The following is a 21,302-nucleotide window of genomic DNA, read 5'->3' on the forward strand; positions in this document are numbered from 1 at the left end:
TAATATTCTGAAAAATAATAGGAATGATGGCTAACAAATGTAACCATAAAAATTTAAATTAAATTAAAACATAAAAACACAAATACGTAATTTCATATCTAAAAATGATCATAGTTCTCTACACACAGTCAAAAATTTGCTCCCTTCTCTCCTTTGTTTTTTTAATTTAAATTTTTTAATTTTTTTCCCCCTTCTTTCCTTTGCCAAGCTGCCATGTTCTGGATAATGACGTAAGCAGACTTCCTGGATTTTTAACCAATCACAGCCTGATTTTTCACGAGTGGCTTTTTCTGCAATCGGATTGGTTGATTCAATCTGTCGCGTCCTTTTTCAAATTTTTGTTACGTTATACCTTGAGCTGAAGATTTCTTTCCATTTACAAAACGTAAACAGTCCTGTCAACAACGAGTGGTTTACACCGAGAGAGAGGAACTATAGGTACGTTTTCAGGTAAGCAACTACGTTTAAATTAGGTCATTTTTCGCAGTTCCGTTAAATTGAAAGTTTAACTTAGCCGACGTTCGTTCGTTGCATTGCAAGTTTACTCAGTTATCTTTTTTTCAAAGTTAGCTTTACTTTTAGCTTGTACTGTGAACAACCAGATTTTTGCTTTACTTCTTTAACAATAACGTCTGCCAATTAATCATTACTTTTAAATTAAAATGCAAAATACAATGTTTAGTTAGAAAAGTGGCTTGCGGCTGCGCCTTATCGAAAGTAAGATTGTTGCTTAAATTGTATTTACGCAGTAAAGCAAACCTATTTATTTATGCATTTATTTGATATATTTTTTTATTTATTTCAGATTGAAATCCCTTTACAATAAAGGGTCAACCGAGATGTTAAGCGTCGGTGTGAAGGCTCTTCTCAGCTGGGTAAAAGCTAATGACAGTGCGAACTAACCTGCACTATTTGTGTGAGTGAGTGTGTGTGTGTGTGTGTGTGTGTGTGTGTGTGTGTGTGTGTGTGTGTGTGTGTGTGTGTACGTGTGTGTGCATATATATAAATATACATATATTTTTTAAATTAAAAAACGAAGATTTATTTTGTAACAGTCTAAGATAAATCAACATTATCTGCAGGTCAACAGTGTCAGCCCCTCTGATGGAGAAGTGACCATAAATGATTTACAGGATGGGGTGGTCCTGGTCAAACTTATTAATATGCTGTAAGTAGAGTACATTGAATGTTTGTATCACTAATTATTGTATTACATTATACCACAGAGTCTCTGATTTAACCTGAGTGTTTGTTTTTGCTTCATTTTATGTCACATCAGGAGAAAGGAACCCGTCTCCAGCCTCAGTGACTCCTTTGAGGATCGATACAAACTCATTGCAGACTTTTTGGAAAGTACGTATCTTTCCTAACTGATCAATTGCGTGGAATATGGTTGTGGTCAAACGAGGCGTCATACATGTCTAGGCAAGGCAAGGAAAGTTTATTTGTATAGCACAATTTGTACACAAAGTAATTCAAGGTGCTTCACAAAACAGAAAAATGCATTAAAATCACAATACATCATAGAAATAATCAACGTAAAATTTACTTTAAAAGAAAAGAAAAAAAATGTCTATGTCTATGAAGACTTTCATTCCACCAGGTTGATTCCATCATAATAGCAGGTTGAAGGGCTGTCATCTGGACATGGTTTTTAAAGTTAGAAGGCATTCAAATAGTAATCAAAAGCATAAAACAATCAAAAAAAACCTAGTAAAATAGAAACACAGTTAAAAAGCAAAACAGCAGCAGAGCAGAGTCTCATGTGTCAACAGGCTTGCTTTAAATTTTAAGAAGATTAAAAATTACCTAGGGGATGCCCGCTGTACGCTCCGTGGTACACTTCACAGCTTCTGTGCACAGAATGAAAAATTGGTAAGACTTAAGGTTAAAAACAATTGAATGATTAACCCCCCTTTTTTTTCTTTAAGCAACAATAACATCTGGAGTTTTTGTTGGTTCTATGTTTATTATGTGGTCATCTGTGACATTATTACTCATCCTTAGATTTTTCTTTTCTTCTATTTTTCATTCTGCTATTTTTTTATGCCTGATGTGTCATTTTACTTGTTTCAGCTTCTTTAAAATTATTATTTTTGTTTTTTAGAAGACTGCAGATTTTGTTCCACTGAAGGTACTGACATATCTTGGACCAATATAAGAAATGGCAAAAATCTAAGTGTCGAACTCGCAAAGGTAAATAAGTAAAACAAGTTCAAGAAAGGCTGGTGTGAAAAGAACTTTTCTCATCTTTTTCCATTTTTCTTCCTAACTAGGTGCTTCTGGTGCTTGTGTACCACAATATGATGAATGATTGCTGCACTCTACACGTGTTGGAAAGTGATGTGGAAGTAAGCTGGTTATTCTGTCCTCTTGAGCGTTTTTAAGCCCCAGTCAGATGTAAGTTGTGTTCTTGGTGCTTTCTTTCTGATCATGGAGGACATATAGAAAGAAAATGAGGCTTAAAATGACATTTCTGAGTATTTCTTAATTCAAATCGTTGTCAATAAGGAGCAGATGAGAAAAACACTGTTTGAAAAAGAGCCTTGAATGTGACGTAGAAACTATGCAGGACAGACCACAAGCTCCCTGCTCCGCTCCATTCTGATGCATCCACTTGTAGACGACTAGATCCATGTACGTCTCTGTTTTCCTCATCTGAGCAGGTATCTGGCTCCAAACTGTACGGCTGGATAGCTCTAATATTGCTCGCTATCTTTGTTACACCGGTAATGTTAGGTTGGGGGTGTGAGGGGCTGGTGGGAGAGCGTCTTAACAGAGAGGTCGGTAAGGGAAAGGGGCGGGGTTGCTTTGTGCCAATGGTCCCGGTCACAATTCAGAGCTACATTTTTAATCAACGTCTGCCGCACTGCAGAAACTAAATCTTAGAAAGTGACAGGTTTTTGATTTTGGCTCAAAATGGCACAATCCTAATTAAAAGGCTGCTTGGAATGCTTTAAAATGGATCAGAAGATGATCTCATTGGGTCTTTAAGTTTTTGGTCTTTACTGTGATCTTCTAAACCTAATAACCTTTTTTGTGCTACAGTTACATTTGATCACAGTGCACCTTTTTTTCCCCCCCGTTAGAGAGAACTGGCATACCTTACATGCTCTTTTGTGATGGAGAAGGAAGGCTCAGTTTACCTGAGTGACAGCCTGGATGGCTACTTGGCACGAAAATGTAAGTCACAAACTTCTTTACCTCCATTTCATTAGGAAGAATATATTTGTCCCACTTTTTTTTAAATTCAGAAATTTGAACATTGTTGTTTCAGATATTCCAGCCTTCCATAAGATGTCGAATGAATCCGCCACCACCTCCTCCACCACCCCCTCCTCCACCACCACCTTCTCAGATGATGACTCTCCTGTTTTTCAGCGCAGACAGAAAATCACTTTTGTTGATATGGAAACTGTAGCATCTTCTTCAGTCAGGTATTGGTTCAAAATGATACATCTTTTTTTATATAATATTCCTGCAGAACAGAGCTGCCTGAGCCTGGTTCTGGCGATCCTGCTCTGTTTGCTACGGTTTTGGGCTGGACTGTAGATCTGTGGAACCAGGACTGGGCAGCCCTGCTGTAAAAGGGCTTTAAAGTCCCACTCTGATCATCTTTTGACCTAAGTGTTGTCAGTAGTCTTTTAATTATGATAATGCTGGGTTTTTTTTAGCCAAAATTTTAAAAACCTGCATCGCTTTCTAGGACATAGTTTCTGCAGAGCATCAGTTCATTAAAAATTTGCTTCTGAGTTGTGGGTGGGACTGTTGGCGCTGATCAACCCACCTCCCTTCCCCTGCCTGTTGCTGAAAGCTTGGAGCAGGGAGCTTGTGAGCTTAAGTTTAAGCTTTTAAACGGCTGATTCACAACGGTTTGAATAAAGACATACTCAGAAATACAATATTGAGCTTAATTTTCTTTATACCTGTCCTCTATCATGAGAAATATGCCACAAGAACATGTTAAACACCAAAAGCACCATTTTCATCAGAGTGGGTCTTTAAAAGGATCTATTGAAAGGCTTTGATTTGATCTTCATATTGAAAAAGCCAATTCAAGTATCCTGCTCATCTCATTTTGTTTCTACAGCAAGTCTCCTTTGGCTGAAATCATGAACACACCCAAATTTCAGATGAGGAAAATGAAGAGACAGTTGTTGAAAGAGAGGGAGTACAGAGATGATTTGACCAAAGAGCTGTCCGCCAAGATTTCCCTCGTCGCGCTTAGAGGTATCTCCTGCAGCTATTGACTCTATGTGAGAACTGGACTGAGTGTGACGTCACACATAGAAAATGATTCACTTCCACCTCCAACCAAATGAGCTCAATTCAGTTGCCTTTTTTTTTTTGTTTTTAACATCACGGACGCTGCCATTTTGGAGCCAGATGTTGTCAGTAAGCATTGATTGGTCCAAGTGGGACTGACTATGTTTGAACAATGAATTGACTCTGGCCAATCAGTAGTGAGCTTGTTGGTAGTCCACAGCTCAACTACTTGAAAGCAGGCTACACTAGATCTGTCAAACGTTTTGAATCTAATGTTCAGGGGCCATCAGGCCCCACCTACTTTTCTTGAGACACCTCATTGGTAAATTTAGAACTTGAATAATTTGAACTACAGAAAAAAAAATGTCCTGAAACAAATTTGGGTTATCAAGAAAACGTTTAAAGAAAGATATCAGAGCAAGAATGATTATTCTGACCAATAGAATGACTGAGTAGCAGCAGTTCATTTCTCTATAGAAGTCTATGGGATTTTGGCTTCTTGGAGTCAGTGGTTACTTCCTTTTGGGAACGCTGGGGGACGGGACCACTCAGTCCATTCTCATATGCTTGTAACACAACGTATTCAATTTGATGTCTAAGAAGATAGAGTTTGCTTTGATGCTGTTTTTTTTGCAGAGTCTCAAATCAGTCAACTGCAGTATCGCCTGGATAAGCTGAAAGAGGAGCAGAGTGAAGAGGAGGCGGCCATCAGGAAACAAATCAGCGACCTTGAGACCAAGAACAACATGTTGGTACCCATGAATGGAATTCTGCAGTTTGCAAACAGACCTCTTGATGAAGTCCTTTGCACAAATACTTAACACACTGGAGAAAAAAACAGAAATAAAAGTGGTCTATTTTCCCTCTTAGATTGCAAACGCGTCTTAACGAAATGCTTAAGGAAAACAAGGAGCTCAAATTAACCTCGTCTCAAACGGAGAGAAAAGTGGATGAGCTTGCAGAGGAAAACGGTTCACTCTCTTCTCAGGTAAAACTACATCTCAATATTTTCAAATCCTGTTAAATCCAGAATTCTAAATCCATTTCCTGCCATATTTCCTGATCATTGACTTATTTGTCCACTTAGACCACATTCCACTCTTAGTTCATTTTTTATTCAACTCATCTTTTTTGTTTAGTTTTAAAGAGGATTTTTTTTGTTGCCATTATTGAGGTTAAATGTTTGAACCATAGATTTTGTGTTTTTATTGTTTTTTACATGTCCATGTGTATCACAAGATGAACCTCATTTGTTTGTTTAAACTCTTTCTGACTATTTTTCTTAGATGAGAGCTGTGTGTTCACAGCTGGCCCTGTTTAAGGAGGAGGTTGGTAGACTCACAGAGAGTCAAGCTGCTGCTGACGAGGAATGGAAAACCAAAACCAAGCAGCTGGAGGCGGAGCTCAACCAAGCGACGGCCCAGAAGGTATACGTCAGCTTAGAAAAGGAGGCAGGAAGCAGCACGCTCTTGATTTCAAAGCAGTCCTTGCCACCACGCGCTGTGTGTCAGTGTTGTGTGATTTCATGTCATCACAAGTTGAAAGTGTTGGAGATCAATGCAGGGAAGCAAATTGAGATGGTTTGGACACGTTGAGAGGAGGATGTTGGTAAAAGGATGCTGTGAAGGACAGGATGGGGGAGTGAGGTTGTAGACGGCCTTGAAGGTTGAACATCAGGAGTCTGAGGTCAATCCTGCATTTGACAGGAAGCCAGTGGAGCTGAAAAGTGGTGGAATGTGTGTGTTGGGTGGGGGCTATCCGAGCAGATGAGTTCTGGACCACTTCAGAAGAGAGCAGTGTTGCAATCATCAATGGTGCTGGTGGACAGGATAAAGATGGGTGGTAATTGATGGAGATAAGCAGACCAGGTGATACTGGTTATAGCCAAATAATAGACTCCTGTTCATACTCTTTAAATGAAGTGTAGACATGTCTATAAATAGATCCAGGAAGTGCTGCCTGATAAGGTGGGAGGAAAGTTTGAATGTTCAGATCCTATTGGAAATTGGGCCTGATCACGCTGTTTCAGACTTGATCAAGATCAAACGCCTAACGGAAAAAAATGAGCTGCTGCATGACCCCACTGTTGTTGTTGTTACCTTCACCCCACTTGTGCATTGACGGTCCAACTTTTGGGGTGGAAACGCTCACCTGGACTACTCTAAACCGGACCGTACTGCTCAGTGGAAACAAGGCTTTAAAGATCCACTCAGATGAAAACAGTGTTTCATATGTTTTTAACATTTTCTTGTGGCATTTTCTGATGGTGGAGGAAATGTATAAAGAAAATTGAGCTCAAATTACATTTCAGAGTATTTCTTTAAGTAAATTATTGGGAATCAGGAGCAGATTAAAAAAATGCAATTTGAAAGGGCGGGGCCACAACTCCCTGCTCTGCTCCATCCTGATGCATCTACTTGCAGACTAATTGATCCATGTATGTCTTGGGTTTTATCATCTGAGCTGGCATCTGGCTCAAAACTGCAGTCCAATATTGCTCGCCATTTTTGTCGCACTGATATTATGTTAGGGATCTGAGGGGCTGTAAACTAGCGGCAGAGTGTAAACAAAGGGTTGATGGGATATCAGTGCGGGCTTACTCCATACCAACAGTCAGACCCACAACACTTCTCGGATAAATAAAGATTAAATGAAAAAAAAAAATAGTAAAAGACGGTAAATTTGTTATAAAAAATGCAAATATCACACTGCTATAGTTCAATATTGTAAATATTTAAAAGCTAGATTTTATAAATAAATGGCTTAATGGCCAAAAATGTGTAAATTTCTAAACATTGAGGTGAAACTTTTCGGCTCTAACTGGGTTTGGTCTGTAAGAAACGGGACCAAATGGTTGTTTTATCATTAAAAAGAAGTCTGCATATCATGATCCGTTCATGCGTATGAACGGATCGTGACATTTTAGTGCATAAAGCTCTGCAGAATACAGCACCAGATTGAGTAGAAGGTTCACCAAAACATGTCTGGTGTGTGGAGATACTTTACAGAAGAACAACTGCTTTATGTACAAGTTTCCCAATATGTGAAGGGACAAGGCAAACATTAATACAACAAACCATCAACACGCTAAAGCTTCTCATCCACGAAGTGGGGTAGATGAGAAGAGATGTGTTTCTTTTAAGGATGCAGTTTTTGTTTTATGGGTGTTTTTTTGTTAAACCCCCCTGCGTCACTCTTTCCATAGGAGCTTCTGTCTGAACAAGGTCAGATCCTCCAGGGGAAGATCTCCTGCTTGGAGGAAGAACTGAGAAGAGTTGGCAAGGAGGTTGTTGGTGAAAACATGGGTCCAGTCATGGAGGTAAAATGGCTTTACTAACAAACAGTTTAGTTTCAGTCAAACACCTGCTTTACAGGAAGGTTTGCTCTTTATTGGGTGTCTCTGAAATGTCTTCCTCTTTTTAGATTTGCCAAAGAGAAGACTTGGAGATGGAGATCCAGCGTCTCAAAAATGAGCTTGAGAGCTCTCTTTGCTCCATTCAAAAAGCTGAAGAAGAAATTCAGACCAAAAACCTCAAGATGGTTGAGTATCAGCAAGAAATGCTACATCATAAGGAGCTCCTTGAGCAACACAAGAACCACACCGATAAGCTGATTCAAGCAAAGGAGGAAACGATGGACCAATTGAAACGGGACATGGTCAAACAGAGCGAGGTTCTTCACCAACAGATTCAGGAACTGGAGCTTCGCTTGGAGTCGGTGGAGCGTCAGAAAGCCCAGCAGATGAGCAGACTCCAGCAGGACATCGCTGCCCTCCAACATGAAATAGAGACACTAAAGGAGAAGCAGAAAGAGAAAGATGATCTTCTGCGTCAAACCGAAGACAACGTGAAGGATCTTGAGGGAAAACTGTCTGACGCTTCGTCTCTGTTATCTGAGACTGAGCAAAACATTAAAAACCTCTCAGAGGAAATTGAGCATCTAATAGATGAGAAGAAAAGAAGTGGAGAAGAAATTCAGTCCAGAGAAGAAGCGTACACCAAACTTCTTCAAGAGAAGTCTGAAGAGCAAGATGTTCTTAATGACAAAATCCAGGCTTTGACGGCACGCCTGGAAATCCTCGGATCATCTCTCAGGCAGGCCGAGCAGGAAGTTCAACTCAAGGAAGACCTCGTGGCTAAAACACAGCAAGCACATTCTCAACAAAGGTGTGAATTTGAGGAGCAGATCTCACGGTGTGAGGAGGAGATCCAAAGACTTAATGCTGAGGTGCAGGAAAAAAGCCAGTCGCTGGTAGAACTGAGGGATGCCAGCTCTCAACGGGCAGAATCTCTGGAACAGGAGATTGCTGTCCTGCAAGCCCAACTGCAGAGCCTGACGGATTCCCTCAGGACTGCAGGGGATCGGGCGGAGGCTCAGGAGGCCATGCTGGCAAAGCAGCAGCAGGAAAATGAAAAGCAGGCAGAGCTCCTGCAGCAGCAACGGTCAGCCTCTGAAGAAGAGCTGAAGAACCTAAAGCAGGAGGTGCAAACCAAAGAAGAAGCCATCAGCTTGTTGAGAAATCAGAGCTCAGAGCAAGCCGAGCTGCTGAACCAGAAGATCCACCATCTGAAGCAGCAAGTTGAGTCTTGTAGTTCCTCACTGAAGCGAGCTGAAGAGAATTTACAATCCAAAGAAAAAGTGTTTGCAGAGGAAAAACTGCAAACCGCCAGACAGCTAGTGGAGATCCAGGCGCAGATGGTGGCCTCTCAAGATGAAGTGAAGAGGCTCAATGTAGAGGTTGATGCTAAGGAGGAGCAGCTCGTTCAGCTGAGGATGGAGACTGCCTCACATGCAGAGTTACTCCACAAGGAGATCGAAGCTCTGAACGAGCAAATTCAAAGTGTTAATAGTTCTCTTAAGGCTGCTGAGGAGCAAGTCAAAGCCAAGGAAGGTCTGATGGCCAAGCAGGATGAGGAGAACTCTTTACAGATTGAAGAACATAAACGCAATTGCGCAGCACTTGAAGAGGAGGTGAACGGGCTCAGACGGGACATTCACACTAAGCAGGAGGAGGTAGAAATGCTAAAAGCTGAGCGCTCCAAGGAGAAAGAAGCCTTGATGTCTCTCCAGGAGGAGGTACGAGGTTTGAATGCCTCACTGAAGTCTTCAGGTGAGCGGGCACAAGTTCAAGAAAAGATGCTAGCCCAGAAAGAACTCGAGCTCTCTGAAGTAAAAGAAACTTTTGAAGAGAAGGTGAAAACATCTGAAGATGAGGTTCAAAGGCTTCTGGAGGTGATGGCGTTGAAAGAGGACCAACTGGTTACCCTGAAAAAAGAAGAAGATGCGCGCTCCGAGTTCCTGCAACAAGAAATCACGTTCCTGAAAAGCCAGAGTGACTCTCTCACAAAAGCTGAGGAAGAAGTTCGGACTCAGCTCGCTAAGGTCACCAAACAGGAGCAAGAACAGGCTCATCAGGTGGAGATCCTGCAGCAACAGCTCTCTGCGTCTGAACAGATGATGAGAACCATGATGCTGGATGTACAGACAAAAGAAGAAGAGATGAGCCTGTTGAAAAATGTCAGTTCTGAACAAGCAGAACTACAACTTCAGGAACTGAACAGCCTACAGGAACAGGTGGAGGGTCTTAGATCTTCACTCAAGACAGCTGAGGAGAGTTTGCGGTCCAAAGAAGACGCCTTAGTGGAGCAGAGAGAATACAGCACGCATCAGATCGAGACACATAAAGAAGAAGCGAGGAGACTGAAGGCGGAGGTGAACCAAAAAGAGGAGCAGTTGGCTCAGCTGAAGACCAAGGCCGCCGCACACAAGGATTCACTTCAGCAGGAGATTGAAGCTCTGAAAATGCAAATGAGGACAATTTCGAATTCTCTAGAGATTGCTGAAGAGCAGGTCAAAGCCAAAGAAGATCTCATGGCCGAGCAGCAGGAGGGATACATGCTGAAGATTCAAGAACTAAACAAGAACTGTGCAGGTCTGGAGGAGGAAGTGAAAGAGCTGGAAGGGTGCCTTCAGACCAGAGAGGCTGAGGTAGAAAGATTAAAAGCTGAGAACTCCAAGGTGTCTGAAGTTCTGAACTCTGAGATCCAAACTCTCAGGGAGGAGAAGCAGAAGCTGAGCGAGACGCTTGAAGCTGCAGAGGAGCATGTTCGGAGCAAAGAAAAGCTGCTGGTGCAGCTGGAGAAGGAACTTTCCCAAAAAGAGCAGACGCTTCAGGACATGATGACCACCTCCAAAGAGAAGATCAGGAGACTTTTGGAGCAAATGAATGAGAGGGAGGAACAAATGGTCTGTTTAAAAGAAGAAGAAGCCAAACAGTCTGACGTTCTTCAGGAGGAAATCAGGAGTCTAAAAATCCAATTAAGTGACACGAGTAAGAGCCTAAGGCAGGCCGAGGAACAGATCCAGAGTCAGCTAGTGATGCTAACCAGACAGGAACAGGACAGAAACCATCAGGTGGAGCTTCTGCAGCAACACCTGTCTGCTTCAGAACAGGAAGTGAGAAATGCTAGAAACGAGCTCCAAGTCAAAGAAAACCAGATGTTCCTGCTAAAGACGGAAAACTCCGAGCAGACCAGCATTTTGCAGCAGCAGACAGAAGCCCTTCAACTCCAGATCCAGAACCTTAAAGGAAGAATGGCGGCCATGTCTGAACAACTTCAGGCTAAAGAGGAGAAACTGCATGAAACCCAGCAGGAGTCTGTGCAGCAGATGAACCTGCTCCAGCAGCAGCTCGTCTCTGCAAATGCTGAGCTGACACAACACAAAGAAACGCTTGCTGCAAACCTCAAGATAAGAGAGGAGATTCAGGAGCTCAGAGTTTCCACCCTAAGGGAGAAGGAGGTCTTCATTCAAGAAAAAGAAACACTCATAGCCCAAATACTCCAGGTGGAGAAGGATAAGAAAGCGCTGGAAAAGGAGGTCCAAGCAGTTGTCCTAGAAAAGGAGAGGCTTGCTCAAACCAACCAGGCCATAGAAAGACAGAACGTTGCATCTCGTAAACTGGAGTCTCTGCAGCAGCAAGAAATCCAAATGTTGAAAACGGAAAGAGACAGGCTTTTGAAAGCGAAAGAAAAGATGGAAGAAAGTGAGAAGATCAAGAGAGACCTGCAGGAGCAGCTTGCTGCTAAAGCAGAGGCTGCAGAACACTTCAAGGCTCAGGTTGGAGCAACAACAGTGACCTTATGGAAAAAATAGTGTGGAGGAAATGTGATCACATGGTAAAAAGTCATTTGCTATTGCATTCCTGCAGATGGAGAAAGCTGTGAGTCATTACAATGGAAAGAAGCAGCTCCTTCAGAAGAACCAAGAAGAAATGATGGAGCTGAAACATTCCCTGGAGGTGAAAGAGCAGGAGGTGAAGGCCATGCTGATGGAGAAAAAGCTGCTTCAGCTGGATTTGGACAAAGTTCAAAGCAACGAGAAGAAGCTGAAGAGTGCGGTGGCCAGTTTGGAGGCACAGGTTGGTAGTCTGACCTTTGAACTGTAAGTCGCTTAGGGCATATATGTTGTAGCAGCCAAAAAAATGCATAAAGACCAAAAAAAGCAAATATAAGTCGCACCTTTATGGAGACATTTCTTTAATAGAATACAAGACTCAGAATCGACATTTCATCTTGAAAGTCAAATCCTAATAACGGAATATACCGAATACATGTACGTTACACTATAGTACTGCTACATGGGCTAAATGGCTAGTCTTTAATGTGCTTTTAGCATATGGTGTTCACACTAGACTGTCGCTACACAGTACATATAAGAATTAGTGTCATATAATTCTAGCCTGGCACAAACCGCAACTATTCATTTCTCCTCCATGATCAATTTTTAGATGGTTGGCACTTCCTTTGTATAAAAGGGCCTCTATCATGCTAAATCAATTCTTTGAGCTTTAAGGTGTAGTATAATGGTCATTCCTCATGAAAAGAAACCCCAAAGCGGTATTTTGATCCGCTCACGCAGTTTTCCTCTAAAAGCCCGCGCTGTGAGCTGTGAGGAACAGCCTCTTCCAGGAAGAAAGCACTGCCCCCAAGCTAACACACACAAACACACACACACTTTTTCTGCAGAGCTAGCTAGCTGTGTTTGCAAAAACAGCTTCTTTTTATATGCACAATATGCTCATCCATCTTTGCAAAAGTTCAAATGTTGTTTGTTTTCATGGGCGAGACGCAGACACCCTGCAGAGGTCGGATCTAGGTTGACGTCATGAAATAAGGGTCACCAACAAGGAGAGAACGGTGGTGCCTCAGAGATCAAGTCGTCTTACTTCCAGAAAGGAAAATAGCTCATGAAAATAACTCGTATTTAATAAAAAATGTGTTATTTTGTGTGCCAAATGTAATATATTATTATATCTATGGATATTGTTTACTATAAATGGCTTACATCCAAGTCCCTGATTGGTCAAAGTTCAACCTGGCTTAACTTGCAGCGCACATGTTATGCCTTTTGTAAATAGACCAAAAACTGACTTAAAACTTGCGTAGCTTTTTGGAGTTTTGAAGGTGTAAACCTGAAACGTACATATGTGTGTTTACAAAGACTTTTCATTGAAAGTGGTCCTTTGAACGCATGTTGCCAAGCCTGGTTTGAGTGTAGCATAAGACTAAGCAGGACTGATTATTCTGCATTGCTGTCAGTAGCACATAGTGATACACACACCTACAGTGCCCTCTTGAGTTTGTAGCTATTTAAAAAAAAAAAGTAAGTTGCACACAAGTATAAGCATGCACCTCTGGACAAACCATGCAAAACACGTACTCTTACTCTGAAAATATGGTAATTCAAAGCCCTTTCTGGAGTTCCTGTAAATCAGAGTGGTTTTTTTTTTTGTGATTGTTTTTTTTCTTCTAAACTTTGATTTTTTTGCATCAACAGCTGGCCATTGCCGACCAAAACCTGCGAACACAGAGCAAGATTCATGGTGGTAGCTCGGAGTCCTGCCTTTCAGGGGTTTCTGGTTCACGCTTCGGTGTTTGCACCAGAGCACAGGTGAAGAAATCCATAAGCTCTGACAGCCTGGAGCAGAGCTCCCTGGAGGACTCCCTGAACTCCACAAGGTAATGTCTGAGCTCTTCTACTTGCCGCTCACGGCTTTAATGCTGTCCTGCAGCAGTCCTGGAACGCAGAACTAGATTGTTTCCTTAATTCTTATTTCTTACTGCATGCGCCTATTGAGCACAAATGATTTCCCCCCGCCAAAAATTCAAAAACAAAGCAAAGTCTGCACACACCTAGGATCCAGTTAAAAGGAATGTGGAGCATGATTAATTACACCAGCTGATAGTTTTTCACATAATTTCACACACGTCACTTGTCTACAACCACAACCAAAGTGGTGTTGACCTATGACCTCAGAAAGAGGCAGCCATGTTGAGTTTTACCTTCTACAAATTTTGACTCCTAGTGATTTTGATATATTGCCTTTTAAAGGATCTAAAGGATCATTGGAAAACTTCTTTGGGGAACAAAAAGTTGGATTTAAAGTTTGTGGATTTTGAACAGCGTTAGAGTGGTGAGCTTGCAGAAGTGGCGTTTCCCCGTTGCTTGCACATCTTTTACCAGAATATTGTGAACATGTAAAACATGAATCCTTGGCTCGAGCTGACAGAAGCGAAAGAACATTTTAGGAATGTGGGCGTAGTTCACAAAAAACCTCAGTTTCCAAAATAATCCTAAAAATTAACTTTTGTCAATACTTCTTCTAAAAATGATATAGATCTGTTTTGTCACCCCCACGCAACCAAAAAAAAAAGAAATGGTTGCTATGGAGATGAAACTGACAAAGTTTAAAAAAGCATTTTTATATGAATATGGCCCTTGAAGCTATGACCAGGGTGGCTGGGCCATAAGGGGAGAGTGAGGGGCGCGTAGCAGCCGTACAACGCAGCTCGCGCCCATTATCCGAGCTTATTTCCCACCCATGTGCTGCCAGCACTTCGCATCCCTCTAAAGCGTCTGAACTTCTTCACAGGAAGCCGTCTATTGACTCCAGCACACCACTTGTTCGAACTTCAGAACGTTTGGCTGCCAAGCGCAGTGGTCCGTACGCCGAGTCCCTGGAAACACTGTATTTTACACCCATCAATGCCAGACAGGCAAAAAGGTAGGTTGTGCAGGTCTGAAACTTAGAGGTGATTATGAATCATAGATGTGCTTTTATTGGAGGGGATGACACAAGATTTTAATCTAAAGAACTAAAATTCCAAACAAGATGTGTTTGTTTGAGAAATGTGTTGAAAGTGATATAAAACCTATAAATGGAATTCTTTTAGTTTGCTTTAAAGAAAGCTTTACTCCTGCTTCATCGTGAAAACAAATCAGACTAAAATGTTTCAAGAAAACATGTTTTGTGCAATTATGTAGACTTGAATACCTTTTTTGTTGTTGTTTTATTTTGGGGAGAACAAGACTGTTTCCTGAAGCCTTAAACTGACAAAAAGACTTTTTCTTGATCGTGACCTAGAACCGGAGCAGAGTTCGACGAGGAGCTGGACTCTGCTCGGAAAAATCCAACTTCATCTGTCAAACGGCGCAGAACCACGCAGGTTATAAACATCACTTTGACTAAGGTGCAGGAACTTCTATTTTACAGTTGTTGAATGTTTTTTATTTAATTCAAATATTTCAGTAACCTGTGTTTCTATTTGAAACTTTCCACAACATTTTATTTTAACAGGATTTTTGACAGATCTGAATTAATAATAGCTCAGGTTTTTACCTCATAGACTTAAAGTATAATCTGTCTGAATCCTTTAGAGAACTCCTGGCTGTAATGAGGAAGAGGAGACCTTCTACAGCCTTCCTTCTGCTCGCTCCCAGCCGAACCTCGCTTCTTTTCCCTCTGGGTCCACTTCTGATGCCCCGGCTGGTCAGACCAGCACTGCCAGTGACCGGCTCATCGGCCTTCCAGGGTACAGACGGAGCACAATCCACTCTCACAGTGAGTTCTGCTGCTGTGAACCCAATCATTTCACTTTTAAAGTCCCACTCTGATCATCTTTTGTTCTATTGCAAAGTGTTCCCAGTAATATTGTGTTTATGATGAAGTAGTTTTTTTTAGCCAGAATCCAAAAACCTGTGCTGTTTTCTGGACATAGTTTCTGCAGAGCAGCAGTAATTCATTAGAAATTCCCCTCTGAATTGTGGGCGGGGCCGTTGACGCTGAGGAACCCTGCTACCCGTTTCCCTTCCTGTTACTGAGAGTTTTCTGGTGATGCGTGCTCCTTCTAGCTTAGAGCCCCTCACACCCCCACCATAACAATGCCGGTGCAACAAAAATGGCGAGCAATATTGGAGCTATCCAGCCATGCAGTTTGTAGCCAGATGCCACCTCAGACGAGGAAAACAAAGATGTACATGGATCTATTTGTCCACAAGTGGATGTGGATCATAAGGGAGTTTGTGGCCTGCACATTGTAGATATTGTCTAACAACTACAAGCTTTTTCATATGGCTTTTTTTATCTGCTCCTGACTCAACAATTTGACTAAAGCAATACTACTAATGCAATTTTAAGCTTCATTTTCTCTGTATTTGTCCTCCCATCATCAGAGAAATCCCACAAAAACATGTTAAAAAAACAAATTCTTGATCTCAATCTGTGATTAAAAATGTAAAAAAAAAAAACTTATATCATTCAGAATTCTGATCAGATCTTATTCTTGAGCTGCGTTTACACAGAACACGATCCGTGCGTCAGGGACGTCCGGTTTAATGTTAAATCAATGTACAGACTCGATCAGAGGTCCTGTGGTGCATTTTCGGTGGCAGTCTGGCAGCAGCGCATTTCGGGCGGCGTGATGTTTACGGGGTTCAAATATCTATAGCTTGGTTAAGAATTGGCTTTTGGTCAATCAGCCAGAAACTCTGCTTTAGCCCGTGACGTGTTGAGCAGGTGGAGTCCAAAACCGACATGGAGGAGATTCTGACCGTTTTCCTCCTGAAATCTATGATATTTTTCTCACATGCTTGGATTCTTGAATGGAGAAAATAATAAAAAGATACTCTAATTTTATTCTTACTTTTTCCCTCCTTGGAATAATGCAGGACAGACAGCAAGACATCAAACTAGGTCACAGAGAGACAGAAGTAGCGCTGAACCGTCATTCTGATGTAGCTCCTGCAGTAGAGGATGAAGCTCACAGTACTAAGAGAGTCTCTGAATGATGCATGAATCCAGACTTGGAGACGTGATTACCAATGCTTTTGTAGAGCTCTTTAAAATAAACCTAATTTCAACATCATCCGTGCCTTTTGTTCGTTGTAAATCAGATATACAGACGTCCAGCAGCAAATTTGTGAAGAGAGGCGGCGGACGCACGGCTGTCCTTTAGTGTGAACGCAGCATCAGTGAGTCATTCTTCTGCATATGTTCACCCACAGCTGCAAGTACGTTCTGTGTGGGAGCAGAGAACGAACCCGATGGTGGACCTGAAGACTGGCTAAGAATTGCAGAACTTCAGGCCAGGAATAAGGCCTGTCTGCCTCATCTGAAGAGCAGCTACCCTATTGAGTCTGAGGTGAGGAGAGAAGGTCACCTCTGAGGTTCAGAGAACATGTTCAGGATTTTTTTTTTTTTTTTTTGATAAAACCTTAATTTAATTGAATCATTTGGAGAACTGTGAAGCTTTACAACCAAACTTTTTATTTTTCAAATGTCATCAGTTCTTCTTTTCATCTTTCATTTTCTGTTTTCATGCAGACTGGCTGCAGTGGAGGGTTGGTTTTCACAGACCAGGACCTGCGGCTGGGCGACCCGTCCGACACCATCAGGCGGGCATCCATGATGCCAGGCCAGCTGCAGGACTCCCTCGTCTCCCATCGGCAGTCGTTGATGTCGGGTCAGATGGGGGCTGCTGCCGGTACCCGTTCCCACCGCCTGTCCCTGATGCCGGGCCAACTCCCATCCAAAAACGTCAGCTGCGCTCAGATGAAAAGCCCAAAAAATTCCAAGCAGTCCTCATCCTCTCTGTCTGCTCATTTGACCTCACCAGAGGTTGGTTTGGATTTGGAGACATTTTCTTTTTTATTGAACAAGCCTTCTCTTAAAATCCTCCTCTGTTTTGGGTTTTCTTTCACGTGGACCTGCAGAGAAAAGGCCGAGCCAGCTGCTTTCCTCGACCTCTTACTCCTAAGAACAAGAACATCCTCGGAGGACCTTCCAGTGCGCTTCTTCAACCTGCTCTCAGTCCTGTAAGCGTAAACACGGTCAGGTGTCTCCCTCAACATGGAGATGGTTCGATGACGTGTCTCATTCGCTTTTTTTTTCAGGCTGACAGAAGACAGTCCATGATGTTCACAATTGACAACACCCCCAAAAACAGCAGCTACTTGAAGAAGGGGCTGACCAAACTCCGCAATTCCACCCGCAAATCTCCAAGCACGGCTTCTAGAAAGACACTTGCTAAAACCAGTGCACCCAAGGGTCAAGAAAACACGCCGCGGAGGAAAGCGAGGGACGGAGCCGGCAAGGCCGACGGTTTTAAAACGCCCCAAGTAAAAGGAAAACCTGCCCAGGCTCCCGGCAGATCTGCAAAGTCGCCCGGAATTACAGCCAGTGCTCGAAAGGTAAACTGATGTGACAACGCTGGAGCTGCTTGTTTCTTTTCTTTAAAGACTCACTCTGATAAAAATGGTGTTTTGGGTGTTTAAACATGTTCTTGTAATATTTTTCTCATGATGGAGGACATTAGGCCTGCACAATATACCGCAAATTTATCGTTATCGCAATATCAAGCAGTGCAATATCCATATCGCAAAAGTCAGAAAAAATCGCAATAAATGGTTACCTTAAATGTGCTAATACAATCCTATGGCAGCTTGAAGCATTTAACGAATCAAATAAATCCATTTATGCATTTGACCAATTGGATGGACCTTTTCCGATGTTGACCTATCAGATGAGCCCTTTTATGTTAGATGTTTGCCTCCTACGTCAACAAGGGTCATTTGGAGTATCATTTTTTTAAACTGTTAATGGTAATGATGATGTTAACTGGTAATGATGGTTTTGGTTGTTTTGCTATTTGTTTATATACCACAAATTATATCGTTATCGCAATATTGATCACTAATATCGCACATCGCAAGTTTTGCTCATATCGTGCAGCCCTAGAGGACATGTATATGTAAGGAAAAATAAGCTTCCCGCTCTGACCCCTCAGCAACAGGGAGGGTAAAGGAGGCGGTGTTGCTCTGCACCAACAGTCCCGCCCACTACTCATGTGCATTTCATCAGAATGTTGGGTGTAGGGATGATCACAGACCTAAGTTTTGATTAAGACATTGAGGGAAAATTGGCTGCTATCTTCTGAAAACTGTTTTGAAGATTAATGATCAGATGTCTAAGCAGGAATTGGAAAAATCAGTTCATGCATTCATCTTCAGAGCTAGGTGGTTCGGAGTAACACAAAAAAGTAGACCACATCAGTCCAGGTCTGAGGTCTTTCCATTGGCTGCCTGTCTACCAGAGGATAGACTTTAAAGTTCTGTTACTGGTTTTATAAAGCTTTGAATGATTTGGCAGCAAAAAACATGACAGACCTCCTGACCCAATATTTATCAAACAAACCTCTCCGGTCATCTGGATCCAGGCTTTTGTCAGTTCCTAGAGTCCAAACCAAACATGGAGAAGCTGCGTTCAGCTTCTGTGCTCCACAGATCTGGAACTGACTTCCAGAAAGCCTTACATTATCTGAAACACTCAGTTTATTTAAATCCAGGTTAAAGACTCACCTGTTCTCAGCTGCATTTGATTTGTTTTTATTCAAAAGTTGACATCTGCCCTGTAACTTTAAGCTTATATATAGCTATAGCTTCAGTTATTTTTTACTTTCTTTAAAATGTTATTTTAATGATCACTACTTTAATATTTCTTTTTCATTTTTCTTTCAATGTGTTATGTAAAGCACTTCCATTTTCTTTGTACACAAAATATACGAAGCAAATAAACTTAGTTGCCGTAACTCCATAAAACCCATTAGAAACTCCCTCTTTTGATGTAAAATGTCATTTAAATTTGGGACCTTTGGACAGACCTGGAACTCGACTCGGTCCATAGTGCACCAGGGTTTTGCAGGCCTCAGAAACCAGAAAACTGAGGCTTTGCAGACCCACGCGTCTGTTTTTCTTGTTGCGGCCGTTGACGTATTTGTAATCCAACCCAGAGCAGAAAAAAACAAATGCAATTCTAGACCGGAAAATCTTGTTTTTATGTCCTCAAGCACGAAGCGGAAATTCCTCTGTCTGCAACCGGTTAGCTCAGTAACAAACTCGTAATGAGCAAACCGTAAAATGGAGAGATTGTGCCTCCAAAAAAGCAAAATTGGTTTAAAACATTATGTTTTCAGTTTATCAAACAACACTTGAAGACTAAAGTCTAATTTCTTCAACTAATCTCTGCTAAGTGTTTGAGCTTTAAGGTCATAAGGCTAAAGCAGATGATCTTTTTTTCAGATAGATAGATAGATAATACACTGTTTAGCTCTGTAACTTTCAACTTTGATCCTTCTTTCCAGAAACGTCCTTTAAAGGCAGAAACGTTGCTGAAAGCTATAGCAGGTTGTTTTTATGAGATTTCTTCTTAAGATGGTTTCTCACATTAGTGACATTACCTCACAGTTTGGTTCTGCTTTTAGCAGATGGGGGTCCACTTTTTAAGTAACTGCACTAACAAAAATATAATAAGTATTTTGAGTTCTAGTTTTCAACTTTGCTAACCTTTTTTTTTTTCTTACTCTACAGATGATGAGAAAGATGAAGGTTTAGGAACTCCTTCAAAGACTGGAGCTTCAAGTAAAACCTGAGGATTTTTTTTATTTTTTATCACTTTGTGTTATCCTTTTTTTTTTCTTGTTGATCGCATTGATCACGAATTGTGATATGTTCACATATGTTTAAAAATAAAGTCAACAAAATGTTGGTGTTGCAATGGTCGTTTGTCACACCGTTTTATCGCAGGGTAAAAATGAAACATTTTACAACAGTGTGTGCTTTTCTGTTAGCTTCACATTTGATTATTTTCATCTTTTAATTATAATTATGCAGTTTTAACCCCAAATCAAAAAACCTTTGTCGCGTTCTAGCACATAGTTTCTGCAGAGTGGCAGGAGTTCGTTAGAAATTCACCTCCGAGTGGTGGGCGGGACTGTCGCCCTCAACTGAGAGCTCTCTGTTTAGGCTCTGTCCCACTGGCTTACAGTCCCTCACAACTCCAAGCTAACACTGGCTGCTATCTAGCCATGTATTTTTGAGCCAGATGCCAGCTTTTTCAATAGTTTTCAGGTTCGAGTTCTTATAAAGTATTTTTAGGAGCCTTCATGTGACAGTTTAAAAGAGACAAAGTGCTCAGGCACTTAAAACAATTTTATTGATTCAGATCCCGGCAGTTGAAGAGCTCAGTTGGTTATGTGCAGGACTGAAACAAGATAAAATGCAAAATTGTGTCAGAAAGGGCATCTGGTGTAAAAGCTCTCTGTGCTAATTAGTGAAAGCTGGTATGCTATGGCGACCCCGGAAGGGATATGCCAAAAGGTGAACAGCGGATTCAAATTCCATTGAGATCAATAAAGTGTCTGTCAATCAATAAAAATTGTGTACAAAACAAAGGTTAATATTTTTACAGTTATCAAACCTTATATAATGCTTCTGTAACAGTGTCTTTGTTTAAGATGGGGCAAATTTTTGTTCTTCATTTTTACAATACCTTTAAATAAAATCTGATTGCTGAATGCATCCTGCTTCCTTCTGCAGCTGTTGAAACTGTATTTATTGCCACTCTGGCATTAACTGTTGCTTTTAGTTTAAATAAAACTTAACTAGCTAGTCTTGCCCCCACTTTTGGTTTGAAATCTATTAGTAAAGCTAAACTGTTTTAATCCAGAGTGATGTTGGGGCAACAAAGCATGTCTTTCATTATTGTTTAAAGTGTTTTCACTGCTTTAAACTCCACTCTCACTTCCAGCTTTATGCAACATTTAAAGAAGATCACGTTGACCTATAGGACAAGCCTTTTATTTGGTTAATGTTGAAAAAACGCCCACTAGTCAAAAGTAAAGATCACAATATTTTTCTTT

The 21,302-nt window shown here is 41.4% G+C and overlaps 1 protein-coding gene across 3 annotated transcripts; it reads left to right on the forward strand.

The window, feature by feature from the left end:
- The first annotated feature begins 281 nt into the window (after window positions 1-281).
- Window positions 282-20,148, forward strand: numa1 (nuclear mitotic apparatus protein 1). 3 transcript variants are annotated; one of them, XM_078956507.1, is made up of 25 exons: window positions 282-450; window positions 806-875; window positions 1,083-1,168; window positions 1,280-1,353; window positions 2,108-2,196; window positions 2,277-2,351; window positions 3,090-3,183; window positions 3,278-3,437; window positions 4,091-4,230; window positions 4,903-5,014; window positions 5,137-5,254; window positions 5,553-5,693; window positions 7,472-7,585; window positions 7,690-11,385; window positions 11,477-11,686; window positions 13,105-13,286; window positions 14,201-14,332; window positions 14,693-14,798; window positions 14,986-15,169; window positions 16,612-16,748; window positions 16,931-17,224; window positions 17,320-17,421; window positions 17,500-17,796; window positions 19,746-19,788; window positions 19,972-20,148. In XM_078956507.1, the coding sequence occupies exons 2-25, from the start codon at window positions 840-842 to the stop codon at window positions 20,031-20,033; spliced, it is 6,684 nt and encodes a 2,227-aa protein (XP_078812633.1). In that variant the 5' UTR covers window positions 282-450; window positions 806-839; the 3' UTR covers window positions 20,034-20,148. The 3 variants fall into 3 exon arrangements, with proteins under 3 accessions (XP_078812633.1, XP_011481088.1, XP_020564048.1); XM_020708389.3 differs by having other exon boundaries at window positions 307-438; XM_011482786.4 differs by lacking the exon at window positions 19,746-19,788 and having other exon boundaries at window positions 283-450.
- The last annotated feature ends 1,154 nt before the right edge of the window (window positions 20,149-21,302 follow it).

Source organism: Oryzias latipes, chromosome 13, assembly GCF_053564925.1.
Source record: "Oryzias latipes strain Hd-rR chromosome 13, Olatipes_Hd-rR_3.1".
NCBI classification, from domain to species: Eukaryota; Metazoa; Chordata; class Actinopteri; order Beloniformes; family Adrianichthyidae; genus Oryzias; species Oryzias latipes.

Excerpts from the sequence above, each read along its gene's own strand:
- numa1 (XM_078956507.1), top strand. The coding sequence starts at position 840 with ATGTTAAGCGTCGGTGTGAAGGCTCTTCTCAGCTGG. Across the intron at positions 2,197-2,276 it reads TAAGTGTCGAACTCGCAAAG|GTGCTTCTGGTGCTTGTGTA; the intron begins GTAAATAAGTAA and ends CTTCCTAACTAG. Across the intron at positions 16,749-16,930 it reads GCTACCCTATTGAGTCTGAG|ACTGGCTGCAGTGGAGGGTT; the intron begins GTGAGGAGAGAA and ends GTTTTCATGCAG.